We start from the raw sequence: 19,890 nt of genomic DNA, 5'->3' as shown, positions 1-19,890 counted from the left end.
CGATGGGCCGAATGGCCTCCTCCTGCACTCTTATGAATCGATGATTCTCTTCCAATTGCTGAAAAATGCCTCATTCAGTTGAGGTCTTTGATATGAGATCATTAAAATTAGTAATATGTTAAGCATTGTATACCAATTATTCCTGAACAATTATGGCTTTCTTAAAAATTCATTTATGGAATGTGGGCGTCGCTGGTTAGGCCAGCATTTATTGCCCATCCCTAATTGCCCTTCAGCAGATGGTGGTGAGTTGCCTTCTTGAACCGCTGCAGTCCTTGAGGTGTGGGTACACCCACACTGCTGCCTGGTCCCATACAGACTGACATCTGCCACTTCAACATTGGGTCACTCATTGCCCCTACTCATAGAAAAGTATCCATTATACATCTGTTCTTTGCAATTCACTGGCTAACTTCCCTCACACTGCTGGTACTTGCCTTCCTGCATTCAAAAAGCTCTACAAATTGTATTCTACCCTATATCCTCTTTAGCCTAGACAGAAGTTCATTCAGATGCTGCAGGAGTGCTGGTTTCAAGGGATTGACGAGTTCAGGCAGTATAACATCAGTACTTGGAGCTTTGCCCAGTTAGAATTAGAGATCAATACTGTTCTAGATGTTAGATAAAAAGTTTTATTTCTGTCACCATCTTTAGATTTAACTTTATGCTTTTTACCGATGAACTTTGAAGATGTTAACTATTTTGTTTGAGTAAATGGTTTTTGCGTTGTCTATTACTTCCTTTTTCTTTGCTTTTGTGGTGATTCAGTGCAGTGAGCGACTTTCTCTTTGTGATAACCTTGTCACAACATCCTGGAAGTAAACTTCCATTTTAACTTTTCGAGTACAGTTGTAGAAAATAGTGCATCAGGTTTTCCGACTTTACAAATCTTACCCACTAAGGAATTGTAATTGCATGGTTTGACATTGAATACAGTGCCTTAGTTTGCAGTGTTTTGTACTCTCAAAGCAATGGTGCTATGATATTCTTGTCTGCGGTATCTTGTAGATTGGTTTAAATCGTAGTCCAAATATTTGTCTGGCACCCGATATGTAAAATAACAAAATACCATCTTTGAAACACATATTATCATAAAATGCCAGTGATACTGTGTCCTTAATTCTGTTTACAGTTTCTCGTACTTGGTTCTTGTCCCTGTTTTATGTGTCTAGATTCTTTGCCTTCACAAGTAGATTTAATTATTTCCAATTTTGAGTGGTGATGCTAGCTAACCCCTTTCCATTTTTTTCTCCTGTCTTTCCCCCTGCACCCCACCCACTCGCCAACCACCCAATCAAAAAAACTTCCACAGTTGCCTGGTAGAAGGAGACGCTAAAGAAGAAATCTTGCAGCCTCCAGAGCCCCAACCAGTACCACCTATCCTCACTCCTTCTCCTCCATCTGCATATCCAGCTGTTACTACTGTGTGGCAAGATAATGACCGATATCATCCCAAGCCAGTGGTGCATTCGTTTACACCACCTCCCACAGATCTCAATGAAAATTACAATAAGCCTGTGGATACCTACAAACAGATCGAAAATTGTGCTGCGCACACTGAACCTATTGAGAAAAAACTGGAAAGAAAATTGAGTATTGAAATAAAGAAGATACCACTCCAAGAAGGACCCAAAAGCTTTGAAGTGTCCCCACCTGGAGGAAACGGTTCTTTTAACAGAGTGCCGTCAAGTAAACTGAAGTCCACTTCAGCAATTGAGATTGAGCAAACAAATAAATCCATGGAATTGAGCTGTGGACAGGTTTCTGTAAATTCAGAGGTGGATATTCAGCACACGGATGCTGCTCAGGAACAGAGGAATTCTGATGTTGTCTTGAGACCAGTACAATTGCCACTTAAAGAAAGAGCTCATGCCTTGTGGAACAAGGCAAGCCATGAATGTACACCAACTACATTTAGCAAGTCTTCCACTGGTGATAAATTGTACAATACTCAATGCCACTCTTCTAAAGCACCTGCTGTACCAGCAGAGCCATCAGCAAAAGAAATACTTTGCGTTCAGCATTTGGCTGTGGACACCAGTGACCACTGTGTAAATGTGGCACCCCTCTGTTTTACGAATCCTCTCCATTCTGACTCAGAGCTGGAGGAAATGGATGTTGGAAAAGCCGTACCTAAAAATGTTACCAGTATTTTAACAAGTTCCATTGTTACTGCTTCCATACAAAATGAAACCCCATCAGCAAGAAAAATATCACCCATGTCTATTGCCCGGGAACACCCACCCAACAAGTTAAATTTAGGAGTCCAGAAATGTAAGTGTTTACTTCACACTAAGAAATCAATAAGTGGGAGTCATTAATCACTTAATTTTTATGGAGTCTAACATTTTTAAAAACAATATGAAACTTCACTTTGCATTTTGGTTTTAGTTGGATTTTGGACTTTATAGCAGTTGTGATTATATAATGGATGGATATTTAAAAGTTATGCCTATCTTTAAAAAAAAAAGTCTGTTCACAAGTGCTTCTATGTCCCAAATTCAGGTTCTGTCAGATGACTGAAAATGCTGGATAAACTATGCAGTTCTGGCAGCATCTGTGGATCTGCTGAACCCCATTTCTACCCCTCTTCAGTTCTGAAGAAAAGTCATACGGACTCAAAACGTTAATTCTATTTCTCTCTGCGCAGATGCTGCTAGTCTATCCAGCCTTTTCCGTTTTTATTCCAGATTTCCAGCATCCGCAGTATTTTGCTTTTATTATTCTGTTATAGATCAGTGGTTTTAGAGCATAATTTGCATATGCTATCTCTACATGTGTATACATATTTATGAAAATTATAGGGATTTAATTCTAAGATACTGCTAAGAGATTATTTTACAATGGTTATGCTAATCTAGATTTAAATACATGCCAAGAAATAGTTAATGTACAAGTTTAACAAAGTACAATATTTGCATAAAAATTGACACTTTTGAAACATTAATTATTTGTCAAAGAAAAAAAATCTTGCTTTGTTCCTTGAACAGCTGCTACCATTTGCACCCATAACAATTATCAACCAAGTTAAATTCCTACAAAAAAAAGTTGTAAATGGTGCTGGGTGAAAATTGGTTTTAATCCAGATCTGATCATTTTAATTGAACTGTTTCATTACTCACGAAGTCCAGAGTATAGCTATTTTCAGCTTTTAACGTAGCCTGCCTTTTTAAAGCAGGTCAGAAATAAAGACATTTCTTTTAAAAGTGTGATGTCTGGAGTGTGAAGAAAATTTCTACAAAATTTTAGAGACATTTTGGCAAAAACAATAATTTTTTTCTGTATACATTTTCTCTCTGTATAAATTGTTTGTACAATTCATTGTTGAGAGGCATTGTTACAGGAATTATCTCTCAGCCAGTGGGCCCTAGTATAAGGCTCTTGATTGGTAGTGTTTAATTATTTTCCCACTTTGTGATTTGGTATTAAAATGCAAAGGGAATGGTATATATCTTAATTGGTTTAAGTATTGAAATTTATTTAGAGTTCAGAGAAGAGTGATCAATGTTATTCTGAGATGTAGAATTCTAACGTTTTTATATTTTTGCTATTCTTGTTGCGTGTGTGATGCTGTGGTTTTGCTACTTTGGTGAGAAAAATGCAGTATGTATTGAAAAGGCTACCCACAAGAAGTGTTGTGCATCTTGTTTCCTTTGCAACTTCTCTGTAGGTATTTTGGTACCTCTCTTTTTAGGAGGTTCTCTATATTGTCATTCTATTTTCTATAAAGTGGAAAGATATTTCCACCATCTATATAACTCGCATGAAGTGGGCGCTAGAGTACTCATCCGGTATCTAAATTGGTTCAGCCACCGCAGCATTTGGAGCTTGACGCCATCCAGGACTAAGCTGTCTGTTTGAGCAGTGCCCCTGCTACTCCCTTAACCACTGGTGCATTGTGTCTTCACAATGCTACCTTTAGCAGCTTTGTGACCTTTACCATGAAAAAGGGTAAAAGCAGCGGCATCATGGGAACATTGTCAGCTACGAGTTCACCTGCAAGTCACACAGCGTACCGATTTGGACATTTGATGCCATTCCTTTATTGCTGAGTCAAAATCTTAGAATGACCTAACACTATGGTGGGAATACCATTGCTACAGTGACTGCAGTGGATTAAGCAGCAACCCACCACCGCCTCCGAGTAGCTCGGGATGTGTGCTTTTAAAAAAAAAAAAAAAAAATCCTGCAGGCTATCCAGTGACTTCCGGCAGAATAAGTGGAAATAGAAGGGAGAAACTTGCTTCCCTCTATTTTTCTCCTCCCCTCTTAATCACCCTTCTGCTCCTCCCAATATTGTAGATTAATAGAATAGGCACCTTCAGGAGCTATTAATGCTGTGCTAATTTTAACCTGTTTAAAGTTCAGTTTCAATATCTAATTATGGATGGGATTAAAGATCCAAATGATCATCACAAGTGTTAAAAAAAACACTGGAGAGGGGACACAAATGACATGTATCTACCTGACCATGGCTAAAGATTGTGATTACAATATTAGCTGCACGCTACAATAACTTCTTTATATGGTAGCTTTAATGTCACAAAGTGCTCCAAGGTGCTTTACAAGAGCAGTATAAAACAAACTATGACACTAGGCCACATAAAGTAGATACTCGGTCAGATAACCAAAAGCTTGATCAAAGTGGTAGTGGGAGTGTCTTAAAGCAGAGAACCAAGGTAGAAAGACGGTGTAGTCCAGAAATTCCACAGCTTAGAGCCTAGGCCACCAATGGTCAAACGATAAAAAGCAGATGTTCGAGAAGCCAAAATTAGAAAAGTGTAGAGAATCTCCAAGGTTGTGGAACTGGAAGCTACAGCGGTCAGGGAGGTGCAAGGCCATGGATGGATTTTAAACAAGGGTGAGAATTTTAAAATCGAGGTGCTGCTTAGCCTGAAGTCAGTGTAGGCGAAAGATGGTAGGTGAATGGCTGCGAGTTAGGACACGGGCAGCAGAGTTTTAGATGACCTCCCGTTTGAGGGAGAACGGAGATCCGCCAAGAGAGCGTTGAATAATGTATGATAATAATTGCTCATTGTCACAAGTAGGCTTCAATGAAGTTACTGTGAAAAGCCCCTAGTCGCCACATTCGCCTGTTCGGGGAGGCTGGTACGGGAATTGAACCAGTGCTGCTGGCATTGTTCTGCATTACAAGCCAGCTCTTTAGCCCACTGTGCTAAACCAGCCTCTAATTTAGAGGTAATGGAGAGTTTTGACAGAAGATGAGCTGTGATGGGAAAAGCTGGGTAATGTTGCAAGGTGAAATTAAGCAGTCTTAATGGTAGCATGAATATGAAATCAGATGTGATGCCACGATTCCAAACAAACTGGTTTAATCTCGGACTTGCCAGGGTAAAGGACAGAGTTGGTAGTTAGGGTACAGACTCTGAAGCAGGGACAGAAAAACAATGGCTTCAGTCTTTCCAATATTTAATTGAAAGTTTCTACTCCTGTACTGGATATCAGAAAATCAGTCTGATAATTTAGCAATTGCAGAGGAGTAGAGTGAGGTGGTGCTGTCGGCAAACTGACCCTGTGCTTTCAGATAATGTCACCGAGGGGCAGCATGTAGATGACAAATAGGCGGGGATGAAGCCTTGAGGACTGCAAAAGATAGCAGAAGTCTTTTGAGAATCAGAGAAATTCTCCTCAATGAGCAATTATTAAATGATACGTAAGTAATACTTAAAAGTTTAGTGTCTTGAGATGCAGATTGTGAATAATTGAGAATGGAAAAGTTAGAAGCTTTGGGAAAGTCTCCTAAAATAAGGTATCCGATTCAATGGATGTGCAGTACAAAATTGGACTTGCAATTCCACTGCAATATTTGGTGAAAATCTGCATAGGATTAAATGTTACTTTGTCTGTTCGCTCAAGGTGTCCCAGATTGAATGAAATGGATGTTAGTTATGAAGCATTAACATTTTTGAAGTGTTAATGACCAAACTCTGGTGATAGGTTCCAATCATGAAGGAGTTGGATGCTACTGGCGTGAAGTACATTTAGATTCTGCAGAATTCAACTATGTTTAAATCAATCTCTTCTGTTCATTAAATACTGTTCAGTTTAGAAGCTTTATTTATCTTTCACCGTAGTGTTGGAGAAAATTGTGAGTATAAAAATCCCTCTGAACAGCATTGGCTTGATTCTACGGTCAAGATAACAGTAAGGTGAATGGCTTTCTGTTATCTATGCCTAAACAGTACAACAACTTGGGTGAGGGGCAGATGTCATTTTAAATCTGGATATCCAAAATTGGCATCTTAATTTAACCATTCCACTGTTGGCTTTGTTCGAACCACATAATCACTGTCTGCCTCACCACCTGGGGACGATACGGCAGCATCAAATGTACCAGCAGCCTTGCGTTCATCACGGAAACACCAGTCCCCAGCACGCTACATACCTCCCAGGCCGGCTGTACCCCCCCTGGAACTCCACACACAACCCGGGCGGCAACGGGATCCTCCACCTGAGGACATGGACATCCCGGACTTTGGAGAGGTGGTGGGTGGGAAGACAGGTTATATAGCATCCACTTCCCCTCCTACAAATATTTTAAGCTTATTGACAACTCAAGAATGCAAAAGAATCAGCAACATGCTAAAAACAGTCACGAAAATCAGTGATCTGCTAAAAGCATTTACGAGACACCAATAAAAAACACCAGCTTTCAAGCCAGCAAACACCCCCAGCCCCCCTAACGGTGACTCCACATAGACGGAAAGGCGCGCAGACAAACAGTTCAGACCACCAGAAAAGGACACACACGGTGTGAGAGAGAGAAAACACCCTCTCCCAAGAGGAGGCACAGTTCAACCCCAAACAGTTTCTTTACTTTAGAAAAAAACAAGTCAAAATACTGAGCAACCAGAAGAAACTCAACAAACAATTAAGTACAAGGCAAAGCTGCCAGCACATGCTCTATTTCGTGTCCATTCTCCTCCACTTTCAGCCAGCAGCAGGCCAACCAAAATCCGCCCTGTGCTTCACTTCAAGCCCATAAGCAGAGTGGCAGCCAGTAACAAGTAAGAGACACAGGCGTGGCAACTGAAGGGCAGGAAGCTCTATCCTCTCTCTCTCCCCTACAAGCAACTACCCCTCCATCCAACCGGTCTTAACCCTTGTCGTAGGCCAGGCTTCAACATCTGAAAAAGGCATCCAGTGTACAGAATAACACTCCAGGTCCAGAAACAGGGTTATAGCCAAAAGCAGCAGAAACTGAGTAGGATTCCCTTCTTCACCTCAGAGTATGAGCTACTCTGGTGATGATGGGGAGAGCTTCCTCTGAATTGGAGATCCCCACAGAATATAAATCCCGATCTGAAATCAGTTCCGTGAAAGTGACCCTGCGGGAAGTGGAGAAGTGATTATTGTAATTAGTGTAGAATAAAGTGAGTTGTACCCTGTCGGCCTGGCCCCTCGTGGAGTCTTTGCCGCCATCCACAAGAGCACTCCCACCACACTCCATCTTCACGTGTGTGTCCACTCCATCTTCACGTGTGTGTCCACTCCATCTGCGCGTGTTGGTGTCCACTCCATTTTCCCACGCGTGTCGGTGTCCACTCCACTTTCGCACGCGTGCCGGTGTCCACGCGTGTGTCCACTCCATTTTCATGTGTGTCTCCACTCCATTTTCGTGGGTGTGTGCGTGTGTCTCCACTCCATTTTCGTGTGTGTGTGTCCGCTCCATTTTCGCGTGTCGGTGTCCACGCGTGTCTCCACTCCATTTTCGTGTGTGTGTGTCTCCGCTCCATTTTCGTGTGTGTGCGTGTCCGCTCCATTTTCGTGTGTGTGCGTGTCCGCTCCATTTTCCGCGCGTGTCCGCTCCATTTTCCGCGCGTGTCCGCTCCATTTTCCGCGCGTGTCCGCTCCATTTTCCGCGCGTGTCCGCTCCATTTTCCGCGCGTGTCCGCTCCATTTTCCGCGCGTGTCCGCTCCATTTTCCGCGCGTGTCCGCTCCATTTTCCGCGCGTGTCCGCTCCATTTTCCGCGCGTGTCCGCTCCATTTTCCGCGCGTGTCCGCTCCATTTTCCGCGCGTGTCCGCTCCATTTTCCGCGCGTGTCCGCTCCATTTTCCGCGCGTGTCCGCTCCATTTTCCGCGCGTGTCCGCTCCATTTTCCGCGCGTGTCCGCTCCATTTTCCGCGCGTGTCCGCTCCATTTTCCGCGCGTGTCCGCTCCATTTTCCGCGCGTGTCCGCTCCATTTTCCGCGCGTGTCCGCTCCATTTTCCGCGCGTGTCCGCTCCATTTTCCGCGCGTGTCCGCTCCATTTTCCGCGCGTGTCCGCTCCATTTTCCGCGCGTGTCCGCTCCATTTCCGCGCGTGTCCGCTCCATTTTCCGCGCGTGTCCGCTCCATTTTCCGCGCGTGTCCGCTCCATTTTCCGCGCGTGTCCGCTCCATTTTCCGCGCGTGTCCGCTCCATTTTCCGCGCGTGTCCGCTCCATTTTCCGCGCGTGTCCGCTCCATTTTCCGCGCGTGTCCGCTCCATTTTCCGCGCGTGTCCGCTCCATTTTCCGCGCGTGTCCGCTCCATTTTCCGCGCGTGTCCGCTCCATTTTCCGCGCGTGTCCGCTCCATTTTCCGCGCGTGTCCGCTCCATTTTCCGCGCGTGTCCGCTCCATTTTCCGCGCGTGTCCGCTCCATTTTCCGCGCGTGTCCGCTCCATTTTCCGCGCGTGTCCGCTCCATTTTCCGCGCGTGTCCGCTCCATTTTCCGCGCGTGTCCGCTCCATTTTCCGCGCGTGTCCGCTCCATTTTCCGCGCGTGTCCGCTCCATTTTCCGCGCGTGTCCGCTCCATTTTCCGCGCGTGTCCGCTCCATTTTCCGCGCGTGTCCGCTCCATTTTCCGCGCGTGTCCGCTCCATTTTCCGCGCGTGTCCGCTCCATTTTCCGCGCGTGTCCGCTCCATTTTCCGCGCGTGTCCGCTCCATTTTCCGCGCGTGTCCGCTCCATTTTCCGCGCGTGTCCGCTCCATTTTCCGCGCGTGTCCGCTCCATTTTCCGCGCGTGTCCGCTCCATTTTCCGCGCGTGTCCGCTCCATTTTCCGCGCGTGTCCGCTCCATTTTCCGCGCGTGTCCGCTCCATTTTCCGCGCGTGTCCGCTCCATTTTCCGCGCGTGTCCGCTCCATTTTCCGCGCGTGTCCGCTCCATTTTCCGCGCGTGTCCGCTCCATTTTCCGCGCGTGTCCGCTCCATTTTCCGCGCGTGTCCGCTCCATTTTCCGCGCGTGTCCGCTCCATTTTCCGCGCGTGTCCGCTCCATTTTCCGCGCGTGTCCGCTCCATTTTCCGCGCGTGTCCGCTCCATTTTCCGCGCGTGTCCGCTCCATTTTCCGCGCGTGTCCGCTCCATTTTCCGCGCGTGTCCGCTCCATTTTCCGCGCGTGTCCGCTCCATTTTCCGCGCGTGTCCGCTCCATTTTCCGCGCGTGTCCGCTCCATTTTCCGCGCGTGTCCGCTCCATTTTCCGCGCGTGTCCGCTCCATTTTCCGCGCGTGTCCGCTCCATTTTCCGCGCGTGTCCGCTCCATTTTCCGCGCGTGTCCGCTCCATTTTCCGCGCGTGTCCGCTCCATTTTCCGCGCGTGTCCGCTCCATTTTCCGCGCGTGTCCGCTCCATTTTCCGCGCGTGTCCGCTCCATTTTCCGCGCGTGTCCGCTCCATTTTCCGCGCGTGTCCGCTCCATTTTCCGCGCGTGTCCGCTCCATTTTCCGCGCGTGTCCGCTCCATTTTCCGCGCGTGTCCGCTCCATTTTCCGCGCGTGTCCGCTCCATTTTCCGCGCGTGTCCGCTCCATTTTCCGCGCGTGTCCGCTCCATTTTCCGCGCGTGTCCGCTCCATTTTCCGCGCGTGTCCGCTCCATTTTCCGCGCGTGTCCGCTCCATTTTCCGCGCGTGTCCGCTCCATTTTCCGCGCGTGTCCGCTCCATTTTCCGCGCGTGTCCGCTCCATTTTCCGCGCGTGTCCGCTCCATTTTCCGCGCGTGTCCGCCCCATTTTCCGCCCCATTTTCCGCCCCATTTTCCGCCCCATTTTCCGCCCCATTTTCCGCCCCATTTTCCGCCCCATTTTCCGCCCCATTTTCCGCCCCATTTTCCGCCCCATTTTCCGCCCCATTTTCCGCCCCATTTTCCGCCCCATTTTCCGCCCCATTTTCCGCGCGTGTCCGCTCCATTTTCCCCGCGTGTCCGCGCGCCCGCGCGCCCGCTCCATTTTCCCCGCGTGCCCGCTCCATTTTCCGCGCGTGTCCGCGTGCCCGTGCCCGCGCGCCCGCTCCATTTTCCGCGCGCGCGCGTGTGTGTGTGCCCGTCCACGCTCCATCTTCGCGTGTGTGTGTGCCCGTCCACGCTCCATCTTCGCGTGTGTGTGTGCCCGTCCACGCTCCATCTTCGCGTGTGTGTGTGCCCGTCCACGCTCCATCTTCGCGTGTGTGTGTGCCCGTCCACGCTCCAGTGGTAAAGCGAAAAGTGCAGAGGATACTGCAGAGAGATTTGGATAGGTTAAGTGAATGGGCTAGGGTCTGGCAGATGGAATACAATGTTGACAAATGTGAGGTTATCCATTTTGGTAGGAATAACAGCAAACGGGATTATTATTTAAATGATAAAATATTAAAGCGTGCCGCTGTGCAGAGAGACCTGGGTGTGCTCGTGCATGAGTCGCAAAAAGTTGGTTTACAGGTGCAAGAGGTGATTAAGAAGGCAAATGGAATTTTGTCCTTCATTACTAGTGGGATGGAGTTTAAGACCAGGGAGATTATGCTGCAATTGTATAAGGTGTTATTGAGGCCACACCTGGAGTATTGTGTTCAGTTTTGGTCTCCTTGAGAAAGGACGTACTGGCACTGGAGGGTGTGCAGAGGAGATTCACTGGGTTAATCCCAGAGCTGAAGGGGTTGGATTACGAGGAGAGGTTGAGTAGACTGGAACTGTACTCATTGGAATTTAGTATGATATGGGGGGAATCTTATAGAAACAGATAAGACTATGAAGGGAATAGATAGGATAGATGCGGGCAGGTTGTTTCCACTGGCGGGTGAAAGCAGAACTAGGGGGCATAGCCTCAAAATAAGGGGAAGTAGATTTAGGACTGAGTTGAGGAGGAACGTCTTCACCCAAAGGGTTGTGAATCTATGGAATTCCTTGCCCAGTGAAGCAGTGGGAGCTCCTTCATTAAATGTTTTAAAGATAAAAATAGATCGTTTTTTAAAGAAAAAAGGGATTAAGGGTTATGGTGTTCAGGCCGGAAAGTGGAGCCGAGTCCACAAAAGATCAGCCATGATCTCATTGAATGGCGGAGCAGGCTCAAGGGGCCAGATGGCCTACTCCTGCTCCTAGTGTTTGTGTGTGTGTGTGTGTGTGTCTCCTCTCCATTGTGTGTGTGTGTGTCTCCTCTCCATTGTGTGTGTGTGTGTCTCCTCTCCATTGTGTGTGTGTGTGTGTCTCCTCTCCATTGTGTGTGTGTGTGTGTGTGTGTCTCCTCTCCATTGTGTGTGTGTGTGTCTCCTCTCCATTGTGTGTGTGTGTGTGTGTCTCCTCTCCATTGTGTGTGTGTGTGTGTGTGTCTCCTCTCCATTGTGTGTGTGTGTGTGTGTCTCCTCTCCATTGTGTGTGTGTGTGTGTGTGTCTCCTCTCCATTGTATGTGTGTGTCTCCTCTCCATTGTGTGTGTGTGTGTGTGTCTCCTCTCCATTGTGTGTGTGTGTGTGTCTCCTCTCCATTGTGTGTGTGTGTGTGTGTCTCCTCTCCATTGTGTGTGTGTGTGTCTCCTCTCCGTTGTGTGTGTGTGTGTCCTCTCCGTTGTGTGTGTGTGTGTCTCCATTGTGTGTGTGTGTGTGTGTCTCCTCTCCATTGTGTGTGTGTGTGTGTGTGTGTCTCCTCTCCATTGTGTGTGTGTGTCTCTCCTCTCCATTGTGTGTGTGTGTCTCCTCTCCATTGTGTGTGTGTGTGTGTCTCCTCTCCATTGTATGTGTGTGTGTGTGTGTGTCTCCTCTCCATTGTATGTGTGTGTGTGTGTGTGTCTCCTCTCCATTGTATGTGTGTGTGTGTGTCTCCTCTCCATTGTATGTGTGTGTGTGTGTGTGTCTCCTCTCCATTGTATGTGTGTGTGTGTGTGTGTCTCCTCTCCATTGTATGTGTGTGTGTGTGTGTGTCTCCTCTCCATTGTATGTGTGTGTGTGTGTCTCCTCTCCATCGTATGTGTGTGTGTGTGTCTCCTCTCCATTGTGTGTGTGTGTGTGTGTGTGTGTGTCTCCTCTCCATTGTGTGTGTGTGTGTGTGTCTCCTCTCCATTGTGTGTGTGTGTGTCTCCTCTCCATTGTGTGTGTGTGTCTCCTCTCCATTGTGTGTGTGTGTGTCTCCTCTCCATTGTGTGTGTGTGTGTCTCCTCTCCATTGTGTGTGTGTGTGTGTGTCTCCTCTCCATTGTGTGTGTGTGTGTCTCCTCTCCATTGTGTGTGTGTGTGTGTGTCTCCTCTCCATTGTGTGTGTGTGTGTGTCTCCTCTCCATTGTGTGTGTGTGTGTGTGTCTCCTCTCCATTGTGTGTGTGTGTCTCCTCTCCATTGTGTGTGTGTCTCCTCTCCATTGTGTGTGTGTGTCTCCTCTCCATTGTGTGTGTGTTTGTGTCTCCTCTCTATTGTGTGTGTGTGTGTGTGTCTCCTCTCCATTGTGTGTGTGTGTCTCCTCTCTATTGTGTGTGTGTGTGTGTGTGTCTCCTCTCCATTGTGTGTGTGTCTCCTCTCCATTGTGTGTGTGTGTGTGTGTGTCTCCTCTCCATTGTGTGTGTGTGTGTGTCTCCTCTCCATTGTGTGTGTGTGTCTCCTCTCCATTGTGTGTCTCCTCTCCATTGTGTGTCTCCTCTCCATTGTGTGTGTGTGTGTGTCTCCTCTCCATTGTGTGTGTGTGTGTGTCTCCTCTCCATTGTGTGTGTGTGTGTGTCTCCTCTCCATTGTGTGTGTGTGTGTGTCTCCTCTCCATTGTGTGTGTGTGTGTGTCTCCTCTCCATTGTGTGTGTGTGTGTGTCTCCTCTCCATTGTGTGTGTGTGTGTCTCCTCTCCATTGTGTGTGTGTGTGTGTTGTCTCCTCTCCATTGTGTGTGTGTGTTGTCTCCTCTCCATTGTGTGTGTGTGTGTGTCTCCTCTCCATTGTGTGTGTGTGTGTGTGTGTCTCCTCTCCATTGTGTGTGTGTGTGTGTGTGTCTCCTCTCCATTGTGTGTGTGTGTCTCCTCTCCATTGTGTGTGTGTGTGTGTGTCTCCTCTCCATTGTGTGTGTGTGTGTGTGTCTCCTCTCCATTGTGTGTGTGTGTGTGTGTCTCCTCTCCATTGTGTGTGTGTGTGTCTCCTCTCCATTGTGTGTGTCTCCGTGTGTGTCTCCTCTCCATTGTGTGTGTCTCCGTGTGTGTCTCCTCTCCATTGTGTGTGTGTGTGTGTCTCCTCTCCATTGTGTGTGTGTGTGTGTGTGTCTCCTCTCCATTGTGTGTGTGTGTGTGTGTGTCTCCTCTCCATTGTGTGTGTGTGTGTGTCTCCTCTCCGTTGTGTGTGTGTGTGTGTGTGTGTCCTCTCCATTGTGTGTGTGTGTGTGTGTGTCTCCATTGTGTGTGTGTGTCTCCATTGTGTGTGTGTGTGTGTCTCCATTGTGTGTGTGTGTGTGTGTGTGTCTCCTCTCCATTGTGTGTGTGTGTGTGTGTGTGTCTCCTCTCCATTGTATGTGTGTGTGTGTGTCTCCTCTCCATTGTATGTGTGTGTGTGTCTCCTCTCCATTGTGTGTGTGTGTTTGTGTGTGTGTCTCCTCTCCATTGTATGTGTGTGTGTGTCTCCTCTCCATTGTGTGTGTGTGTGTGTGTGTCTCCTCTCCATTGTGTGTGTGTGTCTCCTCTCCATTGTGTGTGTGTGTGTCTCCTCTCCATTGTGTGTGTGTGTGTGTGTGTGTGTCTCCTCTCCATTGTGTGTGTGTGTGTCTCCTCTCCATTGTGTGTGTGTGTGTGTCTCCTCTCCATTGTGTGTGTGTGTGTGTGTCTCCTCTCCATTGTGTGTGTGTGTGTGTCTCCTCTCCATTGTGTGTGTGTGTCTCCTCTCCATTGTGTGTGTGTGTTTGTGTCTCCTCTCTATTGTGTGTGTGTGTGTGTGTGTGTGTCTCCTCTCCATTGTGTGTGTGTGTCTCCTCTCCATTGTGTGTGTGTGTCTCCTCTCTATTGTGTGTGTGTGTGTGTCTCCTCTCCATTGTGTGTGTGTGTGTGTGTCTCCTCTCCATTGTGTGTGTGTCTCCTCTCCATTGTGTGTGTGTGTGTGTGTGTGTCTCCTCTCCATTGTGTGTGTGTGTGTGTGTGTCTCCTCTCCATTGTGTGTGTGTGTGTGTCTCCTCTCCATTGTGTGTGTGTGTCTCCTCTCCATTGTGTGTGTGTGTGTGTCTCCTCTCCATTGTGTGTGTGTGTGTCTCCTCTCCATTGTGTGTGTGTGTGTGTGTGTCTCCTCTCCATTGTGTGTGTGTGTGTTGTCTCCTCTCCATTGTGTGTGTGTGTGTGTCTCCTCTCCATTGTGTGTGTGTGTGTCTCCTCTCCATTGTGTGTGTGTGTGTCTCCTCTCCATTGTGTGTGTGTCTCCTCTCCATTGTGTGTGTGTCTCCTCTCCATTGTGTGTGTGTGTGTCTCCTCTCCATTGTGTGTGTGTGTGTCTCCTCTCCATTGTGTGTGTGTGTGTGTGTCTCCTCTCCATTGTGTGTGTGTGTGTGTGTGTGTGTCTCCTCTCCATTGTGTGTGTGGGTGTGTGTGTGTCTCCTCTCCATTGTGTGTGTGTGTGTGTGTCTCCTCTCCATTGTGTGTGTGTGTCTCCGTGTGTGTCTCCTCTCCATTGTGTGTGTGTGTGTCTCCTCTCCATTGTGTGTGTGTGTGTGTCTCCTCTCCATTGTGTGTGTGTGTGTGTGTCTCCTCTCCATTGTGTGTGTGTGTCTCCGTGTGTGTCTCCTCTCCATTGTGTGTGTGTGTGTCTCCTCTCCATTGTGTGTGTGTGTCTCCGTGTGTGTCTCCTCTCCATTGTGTGTGTGTGTGTGTCTCCTCTCCATTGTGTGTGTGTGTGTGTGTCTCCTCTCCATTGTGTGTGTGTGTGTGTGTCTCCTCTCCATTGTGTGTGTGTGTGTGTCTCCTCTCCATTGTGTGTGTGTGTGTGTCTCCTCTCCATTGTGTGTGTGTGTGTGTCTCCTCTCCATTGTGTGTGTGTGTGTGTCTCCTCTCCATTGTGTGTGTGTGTGTGTCTCCTCTCCATTGTGTGTGTGTGTGTGTCTCCTCTCCGTTGTGTGTGTGTGTGTGTGTGTGTCCTCTCCGTTGTGTGTGTGTGTGTGTGTGTGTCCTCTCCATTGTGTGTGTGTGTGTGTGTGTGTCTCCATTGTGTGTGTGTGTGTGTGTGTGTCTCCATTGTGTGTGTGTGTGTGTGTCTCCTCTCCATTGTGTGTGTGTGTGTGTCTCCTCTCCATTGTATGTGTGTGTGTGTGTCTCCTCTCCATTGTATGTGTGTGTGTGTGTGTGTCTCCTCTCCATTGTGTGTGTGTGTGTGTGTGTGTGTGTCTCCTCTCCATTGTGTGTGTGTGTGTGTGTGTGTCTCCTCTCCATTGTATGTGTGTGTGTGTGTCTCCTCTCCATTGTATGTGTGTGTGTCTCCTCTCCATTGTGTGTGTGTGTGTGTCTCCTCTCCATTGTGTGTGTGTGTGTGTGTCTCCTCTCCATTGTGTGTGTGTGTGTGTGTGTCTCCTCTCCATTGTGTGTGTGTGTGTGTGTGTCTCCTCTCCATTGTGTGTGTGTGTCTCCTCTCCATTGTGTGTGTGTTTGTGTCTCCTCTCGTGTGTGTGTGTGTGTGTCTCCTCTCCATTGTGTGTGTCTCCTCTCCATTGTGTGTGTGTGTGTGTGTGTGTCTCCTCTCCATTGTGTGTGTGTGTGTGTCTCCTCTCCATTGTGTGTGTGTGTGTGTCTCCTCTCCATTGTGTGTGTGTGTGTGTCTCCTCTCCATTGTGTGTGTGTGTGTGTGTCTCCTCTCCATTGTGTGTGTGTGTGTGTGTCTCCTCTCCATTGTGTGTGTGTGTGTGTCGTCTCTCCATTGTGTGTGTGTGTCTCCTCTCCATTGTGTGTTTGTGTCTCCTCTCTATTGTGTGTGTGTCTCCTCTCCATTGTGTGTGTGTGTTTGTGTCTCCTCTCCATTGTGTGTGTGTGTGTCTCCTCTCCATTGTGTGTGTGTCTCCTCTCCATTGTGTGTGTGTGTGTGTGTCTCCTCTCCATTGTGTGTGTGTGTGTCTCCTCTCCATTGTGTGTGTGTGTTTGTCTCCTCTCCATTGTGTGTGTGTTTGTGTCTCCTCTCCATTGTGTGTGTGTGTGTGTGTCACCTCTCCATTGTGTGTGTGTGTGTCTCCTCTCCGTTGTGTGTGTGTCTCCTCTCCGTTGTGTGTGTGTGTGTCTCCTCTCCGTTGTGTGTGTGTGTGTCTCCTCTCCATTGTGTGTGTGTGTGTCTCCTCTCCATTGTGTGTGTCTCTCTCCTCTCCATTGTGTGTGTCTCTCTCCTCTCCATTGTGTGTGTCTCTCTCCTCTCCATTGTGTGTGTCTCTCTCCTCTCCATTGTGTGTGTCTCTCTCCTCTCCATTGTGTGTGTCTCTCTCCTCTCCATTGTGTGTGTCTCTCTCCTCTCCATTGTGTGTGTCTCTCTCCTCTCCATTGTGTGTGTCTCTCTCCTCTCCATTGTGTGTGTCTCTCTCCTCTCCATTGTGTGTGTCTCTCTCCTCTCCATTGTGTGTGTCTCTCTCCTCTCCATTGTGTGTGTCTCTCTCCTCTCCATTGTGTGTGTCTCTCTCCTCTCCATTGTGTGTGTCTCTCTCCTCTCCATTGTGTGTGTCTCTCTCCTCTCCATTGTGTGTGTCTCTCTCCTCTCCATTGTGTGTGTCTCTCTCCTCTCCATTGTGTGTGTCTCTCTCCTCTCCATTGTGTGTGTGTCTCTCTCCTCTCCATTGTGTGTGTGTGTGTCTCCTCTCCATTGTGTGTGTGTCTCCTCTCCATTGTGTGTGTGTGTGTGTGTCTCCTCTCCATTGTGTGTGTGTGTGTGTGTCTCCTCTCCATTGTGTGTGTGTGTGTGTGTGTGTGTGTGTGTGTGTGTGTTGTCTCCTCTCCATTGTGTGTGTGTTTGTGTCTCCTCTCCATTGTGTGTGTGTGTGTGTCTCCTCTCCATTGTGTGTGTGTGTGTGTCTCCTCTCCATTGTGTGTGTGTGTGTGTCTCCTCTCCATTGTGTGTGTGTGTGTCTCCTCTCCATTGTGTGTGTGTCTCCTCTCCGTTGTGTGTGTGTGTGTCTCCTCTCCATTGTGTGTCTCCTCTCCATTGTGTGTGTCTCTCTCCTCTCCATTGTGTGTGTCTCTCTCCTCTCCATTGTGTGTGTCTCTCTCCTCTCCATTGTGTGTGTCTCTCTCCTCTCCATTGTGTGTGTCTCTCTCCTCTCCATTGTGTGTGTCTCTCTCCTCTCCATTGTGTGTGTCTCTCTCCTCTCCATTGTGTGTGTCTCTCTCCTCTCCATTGTGTGTGTCTCTCTCCTCTCCATTGTGTGTGTCTCTCTCCTCTCCATTGTGTGTGTCTCTCTCCTCTCCATTGTGTGTCTCTCTCCTCTCCATTGTGTGTCTCTCTCCTCTCCATTGTGTGTGTCTCTCTCCTCTCCATTGTGTGTGTGTGTGTCTCCTCTCCATTGTGTGTGTCTCCTCTCCATTGTGTGTGTGTGTGTCTCCTCTCCATTGTGTGTGTGTGTGTGTCTCCTCTCCATTGTGTGTGTGTGTGTGTCTCCTCTCCAGTGTGTGTGTGTGTGTCTCCTCTGCATTGTGTGTGTGTGTGTCTCCTCTCCATTGTGTGTGCGTGTCTCCCCACTCCATCGTCCTGTGTGTGTCTGTCTGTCCCTGCTCCGCCGTCTGTGTGTGTGTGTGTCCGTCCTCACTCCCATCGTCTTGTGAGCCCATCCCCACTCCCATCTTTTTTTCAATTCATCCACTCCAATTTACACATTCTTCTCAGTTCTTGTCCTTTTTTCCCCCCCATCTCAAACCATCAATCTAATTATCGAATTGTTGATTTGTTCACTCACGTCCCAGGTGCCACCTTGGCACATTTTCAACTTTCCATTTCAGCAAACTTGCATGTAAAGCTGGGGGAAAGTCTAACTGATGTTAACATTGTTACATACCCAGCTACAACAAAATCTCACCTGATATCATCAATCCGATCTGCCAGTTGAAATGGTCTCTGAGATACTAAACGTGATCAGAGCAGTTATTCCCATAGAATAATCATGTGTCATGTGATTATTGACGAAGATGTTTAAAATTAGATACAATTTGACATAGAAATTACCAGAGCATTCTTTATTTTCCAAATGAGTTTAATGCATGGGAACAATTCCTTTTGGGCAGTTTTGACAACTGGGATCAGTTATCGTGGCAAAAATGTATGAAATTTAGGCTGTTTTTTTTTCTATCCAAAGTTTAATGGTATGAAGGGGGGTTGTCACTTGATGACACAGTAATTACAATCCGGTGATACTCGACCACTCTTTCAGAAATTGGGGCATTTCTATTTTTGGTTTTTATGCATGATGCAAAATTCTCAATCTGATTAGTCTTGCTACTAGCTGGTTTAATTTTTGTTTTTTCAAAAAACACTATTGTTCTGCAAATATAGTCCCACGTTAGTTTCCTGTTAAACCTGTTAATTTGGTGTTATCTAGTATACTAGCCACGAGACTAAATTGAGAATCTTTTGATGAGGTAAAATAAGTATTAAGACACTTGACCTCAATATCAATAATAATAATTATAATACAATAATTGCTTATTGTCACAAGTAGGCTTCAATGAAGTTACTGTGAGATGCCCCTAGTTGCCACATTCCAGCGCCTGTTCGGGAATTGAACCCGCGCTGCTGCCTTGTTCTACATTACATGCCAGCTATTTAGCCCAGTGTGCTAAACCAGCCCCAATAGTTGCAGTAATATGGACATGTACTATGAGCTTGTGCTTGTTGGTAAAACGGTAGGATAAAAAGCATTGCATGTTGTGTTTTGATTATTGTGCTTTACTTCCATGGTTATTGATTATTGCTGAAATTCTATGTAACATGGCTGAAAAACCAGTAATATTGTATGGTGATTGGAGCTGTCATTGTGACCAGCTTGATCAGTTGTAACAACCAACGGCCAACTGAAGAAAGTGAGCCCAACCAATGTTAGTGACAGCTGGGTATGTACATTGTGAAAGGTGGACAGCATCCAGCCACGCTCTGGATAGCGTGTAGGGCCAAATCAGACAGAACTCATGCAAGTCAACATTCTGGGGAATCACACTGACTGAAATGAAGTACTGATTGCATCCAATTACTGGACAAAAAGTTAGAAGCTGCACCAGGATGTGCTGTGTCTGATAACTTCATACCCGAATTCCAAACTTTGGTGAGGGAGGAACACTGCAAAGTTTTACACCAAGTGGGTTTGAGTAAATATGCACATGATGGCTAAAACCATTGCTATGGTAACCTCATTTGCAGCTGTTCAGTCATTTCAGTTGGATTAATATTGTTGGACACTGTTAAATATCCTTCTGATATCATTTTGTACCTCTGTTTAGTAGGTCTAGTTACAAAATTGGCTTATTCGCCCATCAGTTGTGTAACATTGTATGATTGCTATATTCCCCATCACATTTGAAACTGGGTAAAATGAGTACTTCAAAAATGTGGTGTGGACTGCGCTGACCTTTGTGCAAGAGTAGCAGCTTTTATTTATTTATTTTAAAAATGAATTTAGAGTACCCAATTATTTTGTTTCCCAAATAAGGGGCAACTTAGTGTTGCCCCTTATTATCCTCCTAATCTGCACATATTTGGGTTGTGGGGGTGAAAC

General features: G+C 47.0%; 1 protein-coding gene across 12 annotated transcripts in view; it reads left to right on the top strand.

Annotated features, from left to right (window-relative positions):
* LOC119973430 (tyrosine-protein phosphatase non-receptor type 12-like) overlaps positions 1-19,890 on the top strand; it is a 155,290-nt gene that overhangs the window by 115,257 nt on the left and 20,143 nt on the right. For all 12 annotated transcript variants that reach the window (XM_038811545.1, XM_038811539.1, XM_038811534.1 and 9 more), the window contains exon 13: positions 1,313-2,274. In XM_038811545.1, the coding sequence (XP_038667473.1) occupies positions 1,313-2,274 (962 nt within the window). The remainder of the gene's footprint in view (positions 1-1,312; positions 2,275-19,890) is intronic.

Source organism: Scyliorhinus canicula, chromosome 11, assembly GCF_902713615.1.
Source record: "Scyliorhinus canicula chromosome 11, sScyCan1.1, whole genome shotgun sequence".
Lineage (NCBI taxonomy): Eukaryota > Metazoa > Chordata > Chondrichthyes > Carcharhiniformes > Scyliorhinidae > Scyliorhinus > Scyliorhinus canicula.
The sequence above is the reverse complement of the archived record's forward strand: the minus strand, read 5'-3'. Positions and strand labels throughout refer to the sequence as shown.